This window comes from Lotus japonicus, chromosome 3 (assembly GCF_012489685.1).
Source record: "Lotus japonicus ecotype B-129 chromosome 3, LjGifu_v1.2".
Classification (NCBI taxonomy): Eukaryota; Viridiplantae; Streptophyta; class Magnoliopsida; order Fabales; family Fabaceae; genus Lotus; species Lotus japonicus.
This window is the reverse complement of record NC_080043.1, coordinates 78,395,060-78,413,224: the sequence shown is the minus strand read 5'-3', so window position 1 is coordinate 78,413,224 and position 18,165 is coordinate 78,395,060. Positions and strand designations below refer to the sequence as shown.

Below are 18,165 nucleotides of genomic sequence, written 5' to 3'. Positions count from 1 at the left end.
ATGGAATCTCTCGGTTGTGAGAGTGTGAGTCATGGTCCTTGGGTGGCTTATTAAAGAAGGCATGAAGAGGTTACTGTCACAGGAAATTATTGTGCAGCAGCTTGGATTAATTTTTAATTTGGTTTTGTTCTAGCTTTTTGCTACTGGATGTGAAGTCACAATTCTTAATTAGAGACTACTTTTTGTGTTGGCTTTTGTGTGAGTACTCTTTTTCCCTCTTGGGGTTTTTCCCGCTGGTTTTTTCCTAAGAGGGTTTTAATGAGACTCTGCATAAGCTGTCTTTCTCACCAAAATAGTTCATAGGTTGACAAAGCTTTTTGCTTTGTTTGCCTGGGCGGGATGATTGTATTTTCTTGATCACACCTTTTGTCATCCAATCTACATGAGAGGATTGTTCTTATGATTCATCTTTATTATTAATAAAAGCTATTTGTTCTAAAAAAAGAATAACTATAATAATTTGATAGTAAGAAAAGTACGAGGAATACAAAATATTAATACATATTTACTATAAAATTATGACCTAAATTTATCAGTGCTAACAAATTAGAGTTACGAGATGTCACGAGGAGGAACATTTTACATGAAAAATGAAAATTTGTACGAGTTAAAATAATTCATTTTTCTATAACTTAAGTGTATTTTTAATAATTTAAACAATAATTATATATTTATGTATTGTTATATATCTAAAACACAAAAACATTACCTTTTATGCAACACGAGTATACATCTTCACAAACAAAATTCAGTTATACCTCACATATGCAAAACTTAAAGCTTTTAACTTATTAACTTCTGTGTTTTTCAAAATTTGTGCTATTTAAATATCTACATCTTTATTATGATTGTTCTTACATTCTTAGTATCTTAAATATTTTATAATTTAAAATATTAATCGATGTATCAAATACAATAGACAAATTCCCCGTGCAACGCGCGGGTAAAAAAACACTAGTTTAATACTTAAATTGAATGAGTTGATGAATGAGAGAGAAAAAATTAATTTTTTATGCTAAAAACTTACAAAGTAAAACTCCTTATATAAGAACTAGTTCTTATTTTTAGGAACTAAGAATTTCACGTTAGCCCCTCCAATGATTAAGAACCCGGTTCTTAGTTCTTAGATTAGAAATAAAAACTAAAAACCTTACATTAGAGATGCTCTTAGTACAAATTCGGCATTATTTTGCTGACACAAGATCCAAGAGTCAAAGGTGCCCTTATCACTAATTTGAGCTCCTACAGTGAAATGAAAGTGTTTATAATATGTGTGAGTAATCTATAATTATCGATAATCTCTATAAAAAATTAGCATAAATTAAAATTCATAATTAAATTAGATTTTATGGAAATAAAATTTCCTAAAGAACAATTAATTTTTAATATCAAGTTTATAAGTAAAATTCTGGTACTATTTTTTTGTCTTGACAAAGGTATCCTCATCGCCGATAGTTGTGAGACTAATATTTCACCCTATGGTCAACGCACTAAGTGGTAGCGGGCTGACCAATGAGATTTTTTTTTTCATTCACAAAAATTGGGATTCGAACCCCCAACTGCTTATCTAAGACCCATATACAATGGTTAAACAAAAAATGTTTTGTTTAACCCTTTTCTACCCCACTTTTTCTCTTCCCAACACTCCACATCATCTTCTCTCAAATTCAACAAACTCTCAACAATTACCCACTCCAATGGTTTTACTTAACTCTCAACACCCTACCCCACCACTCACCACTCACCCTACCCCACCACTTTTTTATTTCACATTTTTATTTAATTTTATATTTTTGTTTTTATAATTACATAAAATTACAATTATCGATTTAAATTAAATTAAAACAATAAACACTTAACAATGAGTTGTTTGAAGAATTCTGGGTGTTGAAATGGTGATTGTTGGGATCCATTTCAATACAAATACTAATAGATAGATAAATAAGATGGTGAGAGAGATAATAAGAGAGTGAAAAAACTTGGTTTTTTTTTTCTGTGTCCAATCAAACGAACCAAGTCTCTATTTATAGAGAAAAAAAAAATCATGAATTTTGGTATAATTTTTTTTTTTCAGAAATTTTTTTTTGATGAAATAATTGAGTTCAAAAGATAAGGAAAAACAAAATCCGGAGCAACCAACCAGAGGAAGCCACGTGGCAGGGGCTGAAATTTTTTTTATCTCTCCTGCAGACAAGGCGCGTCACGCGCCTTGTCTGCGCGTGTAGCACACGCGCCTGCGGTGGCCACTGGCCTCGCGCCACATGGCACACCGCATACTCTTTAATTCTGTTGAAAATCTTCAACAATTTTCTTCTCTCTCCCCCCTTTCAACCAACTTCAACAACCATTAAACCCCTTCAACAAAATTCAACAAACTTAAACAATGGTTTCAACCATCCATTGTGGATGGTCTAAGAAACAAAGTGTTGAACCACTATTTTTTTTTGAACAGCGTTGAACCACAAATTTATATCTGATTTAATAAACACACATAAATATTACTCCCTCTGTTCCTATATAACTGACACTTTGAGATTGTTGCACAAGTATTAAGAAATAACAATTAATGTTATTGTTTTATTAAAATTACTATGTAACTTCCTATTATACCCTTTATTTATCTTATTAATTCTAACTTTTCAAGTTTCTTACCACCAATAAATGAAGTGTACAATTGGTAAAATATAATTAATGCTCTCTTAAATTTTGTAAAGTGACAGATACTCCCTCTGTTCCAAAACTATTGTAGTTTAAGGTTTTTACACAAAGTTTAAGAATTCATTAATTGATGTTATAATTTGACTGAAACACCATTATTTAATATGAGTTATAGGAAAGAGAGAGAATACAATTTATTGGTCAACTAATTTGTGAGAATTGTGATTGGTGGAAATAAGAGGTAATACTTAGGAAATACAATGTTAAATGAGGGCATGAGTGGAAGAAAATTAGATAAAGTGCTTGGATATGTAAAACAACAATGGTTTTGGAACAAAATAAAAAAGTTAAAATTACAATAATTTTGGAACGGAGGGAGTAATTAAGAACAAAATGTAGCTAGAAATAGTGTTAGTTATTTTGTAACAAAACTCTAACACATTAGCCGTCACGGTAACAGAACTCAAAATGAGGATGTTATATAAGGTGTGAAAAAGAGTACTAAAGAAGTTGCGGCTATTACAATTGAGGATACTACTTTCAAAAAATAAAATAAAATTGAGGATACCATGAAACCACAGTTTTCTTCTAACATGTATTCCGTTATACCATTTTGTTGTACTAATAAAGTCCCAAGAATCGATTAGGGAATTAAACTTTGCTTGATATTACTATTCTTGTCTAACCAATTTCACGGCATAAGATACAATATTATCACCTTTCAACCATTAAGCTTCTAACTTGCTCGTCCATTCATTTTCTAAAATCTCTATTTCCATCATCTCCCTCACGCACACGTTCTTTGAAGTTTCCTTGCATTGTTCATATCCTTTGCCCACCATATGTTTTTTTTTACTTCTTTAATTTGGAGCATTAACTTCCATTAAGTCTTCTAAAATGGGTGATGAAATGGAACATGAAAGGCTAGATGAGCTAAGTTCCTATGGAGAAATTGGGGATGAGCGATTAGTATGCCGGTACATTGAGAAACACTCAACCAAGGGCATATTTCTTGGGGATAATCCCCTCCATCATGCCACATCCATGATAATAATTCAGATTATTCTTATATTCATTGTTGGTAGAATAACCCATTTCTTGTTGAAACCTTGCCATCAAACACAACTCACTTCACAGATTGTGGTAAGTTTCTTTTTTTCATCATAATTAACATGTTCTATTTGTGGGAATTAAGTTGTAATAATAAATTAGTAGTCGAAGGAATCAAAGAACAAGATCAACCTTTTACTATCATTTCATTTATTCTTGTTTGGTTTTATACTATTTAAGGAGATAAAAAATGTAAAGTTATGATAATATTCATTTCAACCTTAGATTTAGTAATATTTAGGCTTTGACACAAAATTATAGACTCATATTGGAAGAAATTTATTTGATGATGTATTGCCTTTGGTTTTTGTTTTTTTCTCTCATCAGGCTGGTATCATAATGGGTCCCTTATTGTTTGGTCAATACCGTTCAGGTTATGAGTTGTTGTTTCCAGCAGCAAGCAAATTGACGCTTCAAACATTTGCAGAATTTGGCATGATAATTTATTGCTTCAAGATAGGGGTGCAAATCAATCCCAAACATATCTTTAAGTTTGAAAAGAAGGCAACGGTTATAGGTTTAGTAGGCCACATATCTTCTATATTGTTTGGAATCGTAGTTTTCATTATTGTTCAGAGAAGCTCCTCTCTCAAGTCTGAAGTGAGTGGTGTTCTACGTATGATAGTTCTTGATGCTTTGACTGCATTTTCTTCTATAAGTAGACTCCTCAGCGAGATAAACATTCTCAATTCAGAGATTGGACGGGTGGCTTTATCTGCTTCCATGGTTAGTGATGCAAGCTCGTGGATTTTATTTTTTTTAGTACGCAACAGTGTTAAAAACGTCTACCAAGCATCATTTATACCTGCTGTGGCGATGGTTGTGACAGTTTGTTATTTCATAAGTTTATTCTTCCTGCTAAGGCCGTTGGTTATATGGATCTCCAACCGCAATCCACGAGGAAAGCCTATGACAGAAGGCAATTTCTTGTTAATTATGTTTATACTTCTATTTATTGGATTCTCTGCACAAAGCGTTGGACAACCTTCTTTCATTGTTGCTTTTTGGTTTGGATTAATCTTACCGGATGGTCCCCCTTTAGGTTCTGTTTTGGTAGAAAGGATTGATACCATTGGTTCTACTTTGATTATTCCAGCTTATTGTACTATAAGTGGGATGAGGACAATTGTTCCCCCATTATCATCACAAGATGCATGCATAGTGGCTGTTTTACTTGCGGGACAAATAGGAAAGTTTGCCGGCACAATTTTACCCTCACTTCACTTTGAAATTGAATTATGGGATTCTATTGCGCTATCTCTAATCATGTGTTGTAAAGGTCTTATAGATCTCGCACTCTACACCTTATTATTTGATAGTAAGGTATATTTTAAGGTTTTCACCGTTCATTTTACTTGTGAGAAGTTACAATTAGTGGCATGTATAAAAACTAATGGTTCTAAATATGAACTTTACCCACTAAATTTCAAACCTCAATTTAAATCCTCATATCAATTTTCGGTAACAGTGGGAAAATGTTTCACATAGATGGTTACACACATTTAATATAGTATATGACTATACATGTGCACTTTTGCTTATAATCCAAATTAATGATTCAAGAAGTCCTTGAATTGAAAAAGTCAATTAAGAATTTCTGTGTCTTGGGTTATTTTTTAACTATACATGTCATTTTATATTTATACATATATATATGTTGTGCTAATTTGCATATATATAATGCGTACTCGCAGGACATTGGGGTACTTTCTTTCACCCTTGGAATATATACCATGGTGGGTGTAACTGGATTTGCAACCTTAGTTATTTATTACATATATGATCCTTCAAAGAAGTACAAAAATTACATCAGAAAATCAATCAAGGGCTCCCAGCAGGACCTTGAATTTAAAGTACTTGTTTGCGTCCACAATGAAGAAAATGTACATCCATTGATCAACCTTCTCCAAGTCTCTGGCCCTTCAAAGGCTACACCGCTTTCAGTCTTTGTTCTACATCTCATGGAACTTTCAGGCAGGGCAGCCCCCATCCTTACAAAAAATGAGAACACTGACAAGTCACATCCGAATGGAGATTCATCCTCTCAACAGATAAACAACGTTTTTGATCAATTTCAACAGCACAACAAAGGAAGTGTCTCGTTGGAGTGCTTCACAACTATTGCACCATTTTCTAGCATGCACAATGATGTATGCTACATTGCGATGAACACAAAATGTCACGTTGTGATTATGCCATTTCATAAGCAATGGTCCATCAATGGAAATGTTGAGATTTCTAATGCTTCAATCAGGACACTAAATCAAAAAGTTCTGAGTAAATCTCCTTGCTCAGTTGGAGTTTTAATTGATAGAAGTCAAACGAGCAGCAAACCGTTAGTTTTTTATGAGAATTCATTATGTGAAATTGCCATGATCTTCTTAGGTGGTGCTGACGACCAAGATGCATTGGCCTTTAGTTTTAAAATGGCTCAACATCCAAATATTAGACTCACAGTGTTTTGGGTAAGGGTTAATATGCATCACATACAAAGGAATATGAAAAACCCTTATATTGACGTGATGGAGCATATAAAGTATAATCCTAACCTTAAAGGGAAGGTAAACTTTAAGGAGGAGATTGTGGAAGATGGGATAGGAACAACACATGTTATCCGAACAATGGAGGGACATTTTAATTTGGTTATAGTGGGTAGACACCATATAGCAGACTCAAGATGTACATTAGGTTTGACAGAATGGTGTGAACTCCCAGAACTTGGGCTTATTGGGAATCTCCTAACCTCAGATTTTACATTTTCAGTTTTGGTGGTGCAACAACAACCCTTCAACTTAGATATCTAACAAAACGTCTCCATTTTATTTAACTCTAGAAATATATTCTTCTTATAGGTAAGTTAAAAGTGTAATCTAGAGGTGTTTGTGTCTCAGTTTACATGCATATGCACCATAGTCTCAGTTTAAATTCAAATCTAAGAGATTTGAATTTTGAACTAAATATATTAAGTAATAAATAATTTTCTTTGTCTTAAATACATAAAATAATAATAAAAAAACTACATCCACTTTATTATTCATTATATTAATTATTAATTGTTAAAATTTTCAATTTATTATATTTGAAACAAAATATTTATTTAAATTGTAATTATTAATTACAACTTGAGGAGAATTTTTTAAATAATAATAATAATAATTAAAATTGATTTACCTTTACATTAATAAAAATATTATATAGTTAAAAATAGTTTTTTATTTTTTTCATAAATGCAAATTTTAATGAATGATGAGAAAAAGCTTGAAAACATTTTTCTAAAGTAGGAAAAAGAAAAAGGATAGCAAAAAAAAAAAAACTAATACAAAACCCACTGAGTATCAACTCTATCACAACCATTCTTAGCTAACGTATGAGCTTCATAGTATGCCTTATGACAAACTGCAAAACTTTTAATTTGCTTATATTTTTATTTGGTACATAATTTCCTCATATATTAAAGTTAGGGTTAACCATCGTATTACTCACTGTTTTTGTGTCGCCGTCTAATTTAGGTCCATCTCAGAAAAATTATTGTAAATGGTCCTCATGTTTAAAAATTATTTAGAGCGGATCGGAGCTCCGGCGAGTGCTGATTTGAATCGATAAATGGTCCTCATGTGGATTTTTAAAAAAATAAAAAATAAATAACAAGACATATTAATTAACTAGTATTAATCACAAAAAAACGAGTATTAATCAAAATAAAACCTATTAACAAATCTAATCCTAATCTAATTAACAAAATCAATTCCGCCCAAATTAACCCCAATTCCCACGCATTAACCTAAATCCTAAATCACCTCAATCTTTCATCTTCTAATTGTCATCATCCATTGCTGGCCATGACTACGGTAACATTACCCTTTGATTCTTCTTTTGTGTTCCCCTTTTGCTTTTGCTGGCCATGACTACGGTGAAATACTCCTGCATTGAATCGTGTTTTGTGACTGGGAAGAGAGGGAAATTAGGGAGGAGGAAGAAATAAGGGAGAGGATTGAGAAACAGAGGAAGAGGAAGAAAGAATAATAGTATAAAGCAAATCCAGGTTCCAAACACCATCCACCCATAAGTCAGTCAACTTTGTTGGAACTTTGCAAGAAGAAGAAGAAGAAAGTAACAGAATTGTAACAAAACGAGAGAGAGAGCAAAAGAGTTTGACTATTAACAAAAAAATTTGTTATTCACTATCTGAACTCAATACAATGGGATTCTGCTATTTATAATAGCTAATGCCAACTCAGCTTTTGAACTAGACTAACTAACACTGTTAATTAGCAAGTAATACTAATTAACCACCTAACTTTTGAATTACTATTTAACATCCCCCCTTAATCCAAAAGTTACAACAAAATCAAACAATCCCAAACTGTCCTAGATACTGCAGAAAACCTGCTAACAGGGAAAAAAACTGCAGAACCAAAACAGATACAGAATTTCAAAGCACAAGAACATTCATCATCTTTTTCAAAGTCTTGAACCTATCAGCCTTCAATGGCTTTGTAAACACATCTGCAATTTGCAGATCAGTACCACAATGCTGCAACTTGATATTCTCTTTGCTAACTTGATCTCTCAGAAAGTGGTACTTAGTTTCAATGTGCTTTGATCTACCATGACTAACTGGATTCTTGGCAAGATCTATGGCAGATTTATTATCCACCATCAGCTGAACTGCCTCATCTGTCTTCAATCCCAATTCTTCAAGTAAAGCTTGAATCCACAACCCTTGACAAGCAGCACTGCATGTTGTTATGTACTCAGCCTCACAGGTTGAAAGTGCCACTACAACCTGCTTCTTAGAAGACCATGAAATAGGTGCTTTTCCAAAGAAGAACACATAACTCATTGTGCTACGCCTATCCACTTGATCCCTACACCAGTCTGAATCAGTATAAGCTACAAGATGTAGATTACCATCTTTCTTCTGACTTGGCAAGTGTTTAGGAAAGAAGACTCCATGATTTGGTGTTCCCTTTAATCTAAGAATCCTCTTAGCTGCAGCTAAATGAGACTGTCTTAGACAGCTCATAAACCTGCTAACCAAGCCAACACCATAAGATATTTCAGGCCTACTATGACATATAAACCTCAGGCATCCAACCAATTGTCTAAACATGGTACTGTCAACCTCAACTTCCTCTTCACACAATCCCAATTTCAGATTACCTTCAACTGGAGTCTCAGCAGGATTACAACTTAGCAAGTTGAACCTCTTCAATACCTCAAGGATGTACTTCCTTTGATGCATGAGAATGCCCTCACCAGTTTGAACAAACTCAATCCCTATAAAATATGACAGTTTACCTAAATCTGTCATCTCAAATTCACTGTTTAAGCTTCTTTTCACAGCTTGTATTTCTGAGTAACTACTGCCTGTGATGAGCAAATCATCCACATAAAGGCAAAGCAAAAGTACACCACCAGAATCACAAGACTTCACATAGACTCCATGCTCAACTGAGCACTTGTGAAAACCTGTCTGGGACAAGAATGTATCAATCCTCTTATTCCAAGCTCTAGGAGCTTGTTTTAAGCCATAAAGGGCTTTTCTCAACTTCAGAACCTTGTGCTCACTGCCCTTAATTTCAAAACCAGGGGGTTGTGTGATGTAAACCTCCTCCTCTAGAGGCCCATTCAGAAATGCAGACTTGACATCAAGCTGCCACAAATCCCAGTTCTTCCAACTAGCCAAGGCTATAATCATTCTCACTGTTTCCAAGCGAGCAACAGGGGCAAACACTTCAGAGTAGTCAAGACCAGCTCTCTGCATAAAACCTCTCACAACAAGTCTGGCTTTGTGTTTAGAGATTGACCCATCAGGATTAAGTTTCACTTTGAACACCCATTTTACTGAAATAGGTGTCTTGTTTGCTGGTAAATCAACCAAGTCCCAAGTCTTATTCCTTTCAATAGAAGCAAGTTCTTCTTTCATTGCCAATCTCCAAGTCTTATTTTTAATAGCTTCTTCAAACTTTACTGGATTAGCAACAGCCAGTAAAGCCATGTGAATCATGTCACCATCACTGTTGAACTCAGTTTCTGCAATCAATTGATAATCACTAAATCTGGCAGGTAGAGTCTTAGTTCTGATTGGTCTTGGATTGTGAACCTGAATCTGATTCTGATTCTGAGAAGTCCCTGGCACGTCTACAACTGCATACTCTATACCTTCTGAGTCATCATGATCCAAATCCATATTTACTCTTTGCATTGAATCATTAACAACCATAGTTTCTTTCCCTTTCCATACACTATGTTCTTCAAACACCACATCTCTACTGAACTCAACTTGACTTGTTCTGGGATTGTACAACTTATAAGCTCCAGTTGAGCTATATCCTATGAAAATCATGGTTTCACTTTTGTCATCAAGTTTCCTCCTTCTCTGGTCAGGGATATGTTTATGACATAAACAGCCAAAAATCCTAAGATGTTTGACTGAAGGCTTTCTTCCTGACCATACAGCTTCAGGAACTTGTGAATCAACACTCTTAGTAGGACACAGGTTAAGCACATACACCGCTGTCATCACAGCTTCTCCCCAGAACCTATGAGGCAGGGATTTTCCTTTCAGCATACTCCTCACCATGTTCAGAACTGTCCTGTTTCTTCTCTCATCAACACCATTGTGTTGTGGTGTGTACGGAGCTGTAACTTCATGCAAAATTCCATTCTCTTCACAGAAGTTGCTCATCTCATTTGAGCAATACTCTCCACCTTCATCTGTTCTCAGCACCTTAATACTTCTACCAGATTGCTTCTCAGCCATTGTCTTAAACACTTTGAATACTGAGAAGACTTCACTCTTTGTCTTAGCAAATAAACCCACATTTTTCTACTATACTCATCAATGAATGAAGCAAAATACTTATTTCCACCAATGGAAGCAGTTTCAAAAGGGCCACAAACATCAGAGTATATGACATCTAATACAGCAGTAGATCTAGTGGGTGTGAAAGATGTAACATCCCGATCTGACGACTGGCCTCACGGTAACAACACGAGTCTTTTCAGTGCGCTTTGTCCTCACTCGCGCACTTCCCGGGAAAACTTCCAAGGAGGTCACCCATCACGATATTGTTCCAAGGCAAGCACACTTAACCATGGAGTTCTTATCAGTTGGGCTCCCGAAAAGAAGTTGTAACTTGTTGTTATGAGTAGTACCAATCAAATCATTTATGCCCTCCTCAACTGTATAGTTCATCCCTATACAGTCTCGAAATACCTCTTGTTCGGGTGTGAGATCGGTTCATTCATGTGCCCCTCCGCCTAGAAGCCTGCCAGGAGCCGCTCCTTGTCCGTGCCTCACTGCACCGGCGATCACTCCCCGACCTCGTCGGCCCCGGGCGTCACAGGCCCACCAGCTTCCGCTTGGTTCGTCCTCGAACCACACCGTACTGGGAGAGGTCGGCTCTGATACCACTTGTAACATCCCGATCTGACGACTGGCCTCACGGTAACAACACGAGTCTTTTCAGTGCGCTTTGTCCTCACTCGCGCACTTCCCGGGAAAACTTCCCAGGAGGTCACCCATCACGATATTGTTCCAAGGCAAGCACACTTAACCATGGAGTTCTTATCAGTTGGGCTCCCGAAAAGAAGTTGCAACTTGTTGTTATGAGTAGTACCAATTAAATCATTTATGCCCTCGTCAACTGTATAGTTCATCCCTATACAGTCTCGGAATACCTCTTGTTCGGGTGTGAGATCGGTTCATTCATGTGCCCCTCCGCCTAGAAGCCTGCCAGGAGCCACTCCTTGTCCGTGCCTCACTGCACCGGCGATCACTCCCCGCCCTCGTCGGCCCCGGGCGTCACAAAAGAACTGAAAGGTGCTCTAGGCTGCTTGCTAACTTAGCAATTTTCACATAGCTTAGAGGGAAGCTTGATCTGGGATAAACCATGCACCATATCTTTGGACTTCAGAGAGCTCAAATCCTTGAAGTTTAGGTGGCCAAATCGTTGATGCCATAGCCAAGAGTTATCTTCCAATTCAGCTGTCAAACACTGAGAATCTATGGCAGTCAATTTAACCTGAAAAGTTCTGTTTGGAGTGAGAGGGACCTTCATAATTTTTCTCTCATTGGGGTCAAATACTTCAAGATGCCTTTTCTTCATGGTCATGGAGAAATCCTTTTCCAGTAATTGACCCATGCTGATGAGATTAGTCTTCATTCCAGGCACATAGAGGACTTCAGAGATCACAACATCCTTGCCATCTTCTATCTTGACCAGAACATCACCAATGCCTTATGCTGAGATAAACCGATCATCAGCAAAGCGAACTTTACTCTTCTTGTTCTCATCAAGGTTGATCAGCCTCTCTTTGTTACCAGTCATGTGATTTGAGCAGCCTGAATCAAGATACCAGGTTCCTGGATAGTTTCCACCCTCCTTGGTCACCATCATGAGCGTCACATGCTCTTCATCAGTGATATTGCAAGTTGCTGGATTGCTTTCACCCTCCTCGGTCACCATCATGAGCGTCACATGCTCTTCATCGGTGATATTGCAGGTTGCTGGATTGATTTCACCCTCCTCGGTCACCATCATGAGAGTCACAGGCTCTTCATCAGTGATACTTCCTTCCTTAGCCAGATTTGCTTCATCACTTGTTCTCCCTCGAGTATCACCACCACTCGGTGCTTTGCATTCAGAAGAAAAATGGCCAATCTTATTGCAATTGAAGCAACGAATCTTCTTTCTATCAAATTTCCTCTTACCACCTCTGTAATTGCTAGACCCCCTCCTCTTCTTGATGAATTTTCAAGTTGATCGTGTTCTTCTTGATTCTGGAATTGAGATTGCTTTCCTGAGTTGTTCTTGTAGTCTTTCGATTTCCCCTTTCCATGATAACCACCTTTTCCAGAAAACCCCCCTTTCTTGGAGGTTTGTGCTTGAAGCGCTTGATCAGTCGATTTCGATTTCTCTGACGATCTTTCAACGATTCGTTGTTCATGAGCCTCTAGCGATCCTTGAAGCTCTTCAATTTTGAGATTCTCCAGCTTCTTAGATTCTTCAATCGCCACCACAACATGGTCGAACTTTGGGGTTAGGGTTCGCAACACCTTTTCCACTATTGCTTGATCAGTCATCTTCTCACCGCAAGCTTTCATCAGATTTGTGAGGGAGATGATTCGATTGAAGAAATCAGCGATGCTCTCATTGCTTTCCATCTGCAACAACTCAAATTGACGCCTCATCGTTTGCAATTTGACTTTCTTCAACTGCTCTGCACCTTCATTGTTCTTCTCCAGGATCTTCCATGCCTCTGTAGAGTTCGCTGCTCTAGCAATCTTGTCGAAGTGTGCGACATCTACGCACTGGTGAAGCAGAAACAACGCCTTGCAATCTTTCTTCTTATTTTCCTTATGCGCAGTCCTTTGCGCCTCTGTGGGTGCCTCAGGAAGCTCTGGGTACCCGTTCTCCACTATGTCGATGACTTCTTGATACCCGATGATCACCTTCATCTGGATTCGCCAATGATCCCAGTTCTTGCTATCGAGTATAGGGAGATTTGCTGGAAAATTTCCATTGTTGTTCTGACCCATCGTGAACCAAAGCTCTGAATACCAGTTGTTGGAACTTTGCAAGAAGAAGAAGAAAGTAACAGAATTGTAACAGAACGAGAGAGAGAGCAAAAGAGTTTGACTATTAACAAAAAAATTTGTTATTCACTATCTGAACTCAATACTCAATACAATGGGATTCTGCTATTTATAATAGCTATAGCCAACTCAGCTTTTGAACTAGACTAACTAACACTGTTAATTAGCAAGTAATACTAATTAACCACCTAACTTTTGAATTACTATTTAACAAACTTGATCAAAGTATCACAAATATTAACAACTAGAACTCGATCTCAAAGCCTTCCCGTTTCCACTCAGTCATGATACCACAATGAAGAGTTTCCCATGCCCAACTGAGCACCAAAACCAGGAGCAAGTGAGTTCTTGAAATTCACAATTCCTTTCCATATACATGAATTATCATATAAGTATTTCTCTGAAAGGGCGTTCACCAAAATCTTCCCTTTTCGAGAAGAAGACTATTCACCGATTTTCCAAGCATAGCAATGTTATTAGATCGGGTGCTTCGAAGACCCAAGTAACACCTTATTTTTTTTATAGTTAGCACCTTATTTACTTATGTGCTTTAACTTATTATATCATGTTTGTTCTTTTTTTCATTTTCTTCTATTTTTTTAACAACATTCTGTTATTGCTATTAATCTTCTTGTGTGTCCAATTTTTAAACATTTTGATTTTTCAGTCTATAACCGTATATTTTTCTCAAACTTTCAACCATATAACCATCAAACTGTATTATTTTTAATAAATTTTTAAAATACATACTTTTCAAAATTTGGTTAAATTTAGAACTTTTTGGGTTAAATAACCCATAATTTAGGTGGACCAATCAAATTTAAGATAATTAGTTGAATTTTTTATATTTCATTTATTAATTTATTTAGAGTTAAATATGTTTTTTGTCCATGATTTATATAGATTAATATAAATGGTACCTGGAAATTTTTTTTAAAGTTTTAGTCTTGAAAACTTTATTTGATCTAAAATGGTTTATGTAGATTTTTCACATCTATTTCGGTCCCTCTAATTCTTTGATTAAAATTAAATCATTCCCCCTCATAGTATTTTTAAAACCCGGAAATTCATATCTTTATCTCAAAATTCAGAAATTTATAAACCCTTTCTTCATCATCTTTAAACCCCAAAAATTTCCTTCATCTTCTTCCCTGAATCACAACCTTTCCCTCACACCTCCTTCGAAGAACAAGTTACCTACTTGGAAAACACCATCCCTGAAAATCTTTCCCTCAGAAAAGCCTCCATCATGCCATCTAAATCCTCCTCCTATTCATGGCACGTTTTCACCGCCAACTCCCCTGTTTCACTACAAAAACCATCCATACCCATGGAGATCTTTATTGACCTGTGTGTCCACTGAATGAATGGCATGGATGGGGATTGGTACAGCACCATTCACGTTACCCTTAGAAATAGATGGTTACAACTATGCAAGCTTCGAATGCGCTGGATCCATTTCAATGAATGAAAACGTGGTTCACATGTTGAGGGATTGGGGTTTCTGAGATGAATTTCTGGGTTTTGAAATTATTATGAGGAGAGAATGATTTAATTTTAATTGAAGAAATTTTGAAGAGACCGAAATAGATGTAAAAAATCCACATGGAACCATTTTAGATCAAATAAAAATTTTCAAGGACTAAAACTTTTATTTTTTTTTTCATGTACCATTTTATATTAATCTGTACAAATCATGGACAAAAAACATATTTAACCCTAAATAAATTAATAAATAAAATATAAAATTTTAATTAATTATCTTAAATCTGATTGGTTCACTTAATTTTTGGGTTATTTAACCCAAATTTTAGGATGAGTCATTTAGACAACCCCTAACAAAATCTTAAGTGACCCATCCTAAAAGGATAGAGGGTTAACCCGCTTATCCATTGTAACGGATACAGAGGACAATTCTATGTTGGACAAAGAATCTCAATCTCTTCCTGAAAATCAGATCTCACCGACAACCACGCACCCCTTTCTGCTCCCTTACCATCATCGTCTTCACACAGACCCAGAGGCCGTCCGAAGGGGAGCTCGAAAAAAAAGGGGAAAGTCGTCCCTCCCTCCCCACCAGTCATCCCAAACTCTTCTCCGCCACTCATCCCAACAGATAACAATCAACTTCTGGTGTTACCGGTCGAATTCCAGCAACCACAGGGGATCCTCACAAGAGCCAAGAGTGCAATGCTGATGGGAAAGAGACTTGGAATGATATATGACTGCAATGATGCAGAGGCGATTCATGGAATTGCTTCTCAAATTACTGCCCGCCATTAATCAAGCTGGTTGATTTTGTTCCAGGTCACAATGTCAAGAACTTGGGTGACCTGGAACGTTAGAGGACTAGGTATTTCCTTGAAGAGAAATGTGGTTAAGCAAGCGTTTAGTAAACTGAGACCAGAAGTTATTTTAATTCAGGAGACCAAATTGAATGCTGATAGAGAACGAGAAATCCAGGATTGGTCTAGCTCTTTGGATATGGAGGCCGAAGCTATCTTTGCAATTGGAGCAGCGGGTGGGATTTTAACTCTGTGGAAAAGAAATGCCTTTGATGTCACTGGTGTGGTGAAGAAACAACGCTTCATCATTCTAAAGGTACATTTATCTGCTTTTGATTACCCTATCTGGATTGTTAATGTATATGACCCGAATGCTGAGGAGGAAAGAAGAGAATTCTTTAGGGAATTGGAATCAGAACTGAATAATTTTGAAGGTGCCTTAATCTTGGGGGGTGATTTCAATGCCACCCTTCATGATGAGGAGCGTATGGGACACGATAACAATAGTAGGCCAGCTGATGCATCCTTTCAACTCTTTGTGGATTCTTTAGACCTCATTGACTTGAATATGGCTCATGGAACTTTCATATGGAATGGCTCTAGGAGTGATGGACCCCGAAGTAAGCTTGGCCGCTGGCTACTCAATGTAGCTATGGTACAGTTTGATGGAGCTTCTCAAACGGCTGAGGATTGGGGTATCTCAGATCACCAGGCAATCACACTTCGATTGGGCTCCTCTGATTTTGGCTCAAAACCCTTTTGTTTCTACAACAGTTGGTTGATGGAAGAAGGCTTCAAAAAAATGGTTGAAGATTGGTGGTGCTCGGCAGTTGTTGAGGGCTGGTCAGTCTTTGCATTAATGAAAAAACTCAAGGGACTTCGTGATAGAATACGTGAATGGAAGAAGTCAAGAGGATCTTGGGGGCCAGTGAAAATTCAAGAACTGGAATTGAGGTTACACGAGGTTATGGGAAGAATGGAGAATGAAGGCAATAACTCTTATTTGAGACAAAACGGATTGGAAATTCTAAATCAGCTTTGGCGAGAATACCGGCTTGAAGAAAGTCGTTGGATCCAAAAAGCTAGGATCCGCTGGCTTAAAGTTGGGGACCGCAACTTAAGCTTTTTTCACAAGGTGTTCAAATACTGGGCAGCTCGCAAACGGGTGGAAAATATGAATTTCAATGGAGAACAATTACATAGCCCAGATGACATCAAGAGAGCAATTTTTGTGCACTTTCATACCTTCTTTAAACGAGATACCAAAGTCAATGTTACTTTTCAGTGCCCCAATCTGAATAAATTGGAACCTGTGGATCGTGCTCTCCTTGAGGAGGAATTTACCGAAGATGAAATATGGAAAATAGTAAAAGATTGCAATGGTAACAAAGCACCGGGGCCCGATGGATTCAACATAAATTTTTATAAGGAGTTTTGGCATCTCATCAAAGGGGATCTTATCAAGGTATTTCAGGACTTCCATAACAACGGAAAACTTGTACAAGGGCTGAATGCGGCTTTCATAGCCTTAATTTCGAAGAATTCTAATCTTTTCTCAGTTGGAGATTTTCGACCCATTAGCTTGATCGGTAGTATCTACAAGCTGATTGCGAAGGTTTTAGCCAACCGACTTCAATTGGTGATGCCCTTGCTACTAACAAAGATCCAATTTGCGTTCACAAATGGTCGCCAAATTGCTGATTGCATGTTAATAGCGAACGAATTGGTTGATCCTATGAAGAAAAGAGAGCATGGAGGCCTCCTATTGAAACTCGACTTTGCCAAAGCCTATGACAACATCGAATGACCCTTCCTCCTTAACATTATGAGAGACATGGGCTTTGGTCCCAAGTGGGGCCTTTGGATCCATGGATGCGTGTCGACAGCCACACTTGCGGTCCTAGTCAACGGATCACCCACAGATTTCTTTGCGATTGAAAAGGGCCTCTGACAAGGAGACTCTCTTTCTCCTCTTCTATTCAACATGTGTGTGAATGTTTTATTGTGCATGTTGAACATGTTACAAGTGGAGGACATTCATGTTGGTTTCCCAATTGCGGATGGATTCGCTCTGAATCACTAACAATTTGCGGATGATACGCTAATTGTTTGTGAAAATGACATCAGCCATTTGAGCATAATCAATGCAGCTTTGGAAGTGTTTCTATGGGCTTCGGGGTTAAAGATTAACTTCTCAAAAACCTTCTTGATCGGCTACAATGTAGCACAAGAAAGAGTCATTGAACTCGCATATGCATTTGAAATAAGTGAGGGGGGGGGCTGCCTTTTGTTTACTTGGGAGTGCCCCTTGGCGATAATCCGAGAAGAATATCCTTTTGGAATCCAGTTATTGAAAAGATGAGAACTAAGCTTGGAAAATGGAGATCCAAATTTCTTTCGCTTAGTGGGAGGTTGGTTCTTCTAAAATTCGTCCTCTCTTCCATACCCATCTACTATATGACGATTTTCAAAGCCCCGGTGGGCGTAGTGGGGGAATTCGAGAAGCTG

At 37.1% G+C, this 18,165-nt stretch overlaps 2 protein-coding genes across 3 annotated transcripts; one reads left to right on the top strand and one right to left on the bottom strand.

Annotated features, from left to right (window-relative positions):
• Positions 1 to 3,427: 3,427 nt before the first annotated feature.
• LOC130742712 (cation/H(+) antiporter 14-like) lies at positions 3,428 to 6,779 on the top strand. Of its 2 annotated transcripts, none has more exons than XM_057594814.1 (3): positions 3,428 to 3,801; positions 4,096 to 5,091; positions 5,463 to 6,779. In XM_057594814.1, the coding sequence occupies exons 1-3, from the start codon at positions 3,556 to 3,558 to the stop codon at positions 6,570 to 6,572; spliced, it is 2,352 nt and encodes a 783-aa protein (XP_057450797.1). In that variant the 5' UTR covers positions 3,428 to 3,555; the 3' UTR covers positions 6,573 to 6,779. The 2 variants fall into 2 exon arrangements, with proteins under 2 accessions (XP_057450797.1, XP_057450798.1); XM_057594815.1 differs by having other exon boundaries at positions 3,666 to 3,801; positions 4,142 to 5,091.
• A 5,235-nt stretch (positions 6,780 to 12,014) lies between these two features.
• On the bottom strand, positions 12,015 to 13,315 carry LOC130744772 (uncharacterized). Its single transcript, XM_057596930.1, has 2 exons — positions 12,488 to 13,315; positions 12,015 to 12,437 (listed from the first exon to the last, which is right to left on the bottom strand). The coding sequence occupies exons 1-2, from the start codon at positions 13,313 to 13,315 to the stop codon at positions 12,015 to 12,017; spliced, it is 1,251 nt and encodes a 416-aa protein (XP_057452913.1).
• Between the last annotated feature and the right edge of the window lie 4,850 nt (positions 13,316 to 18,165).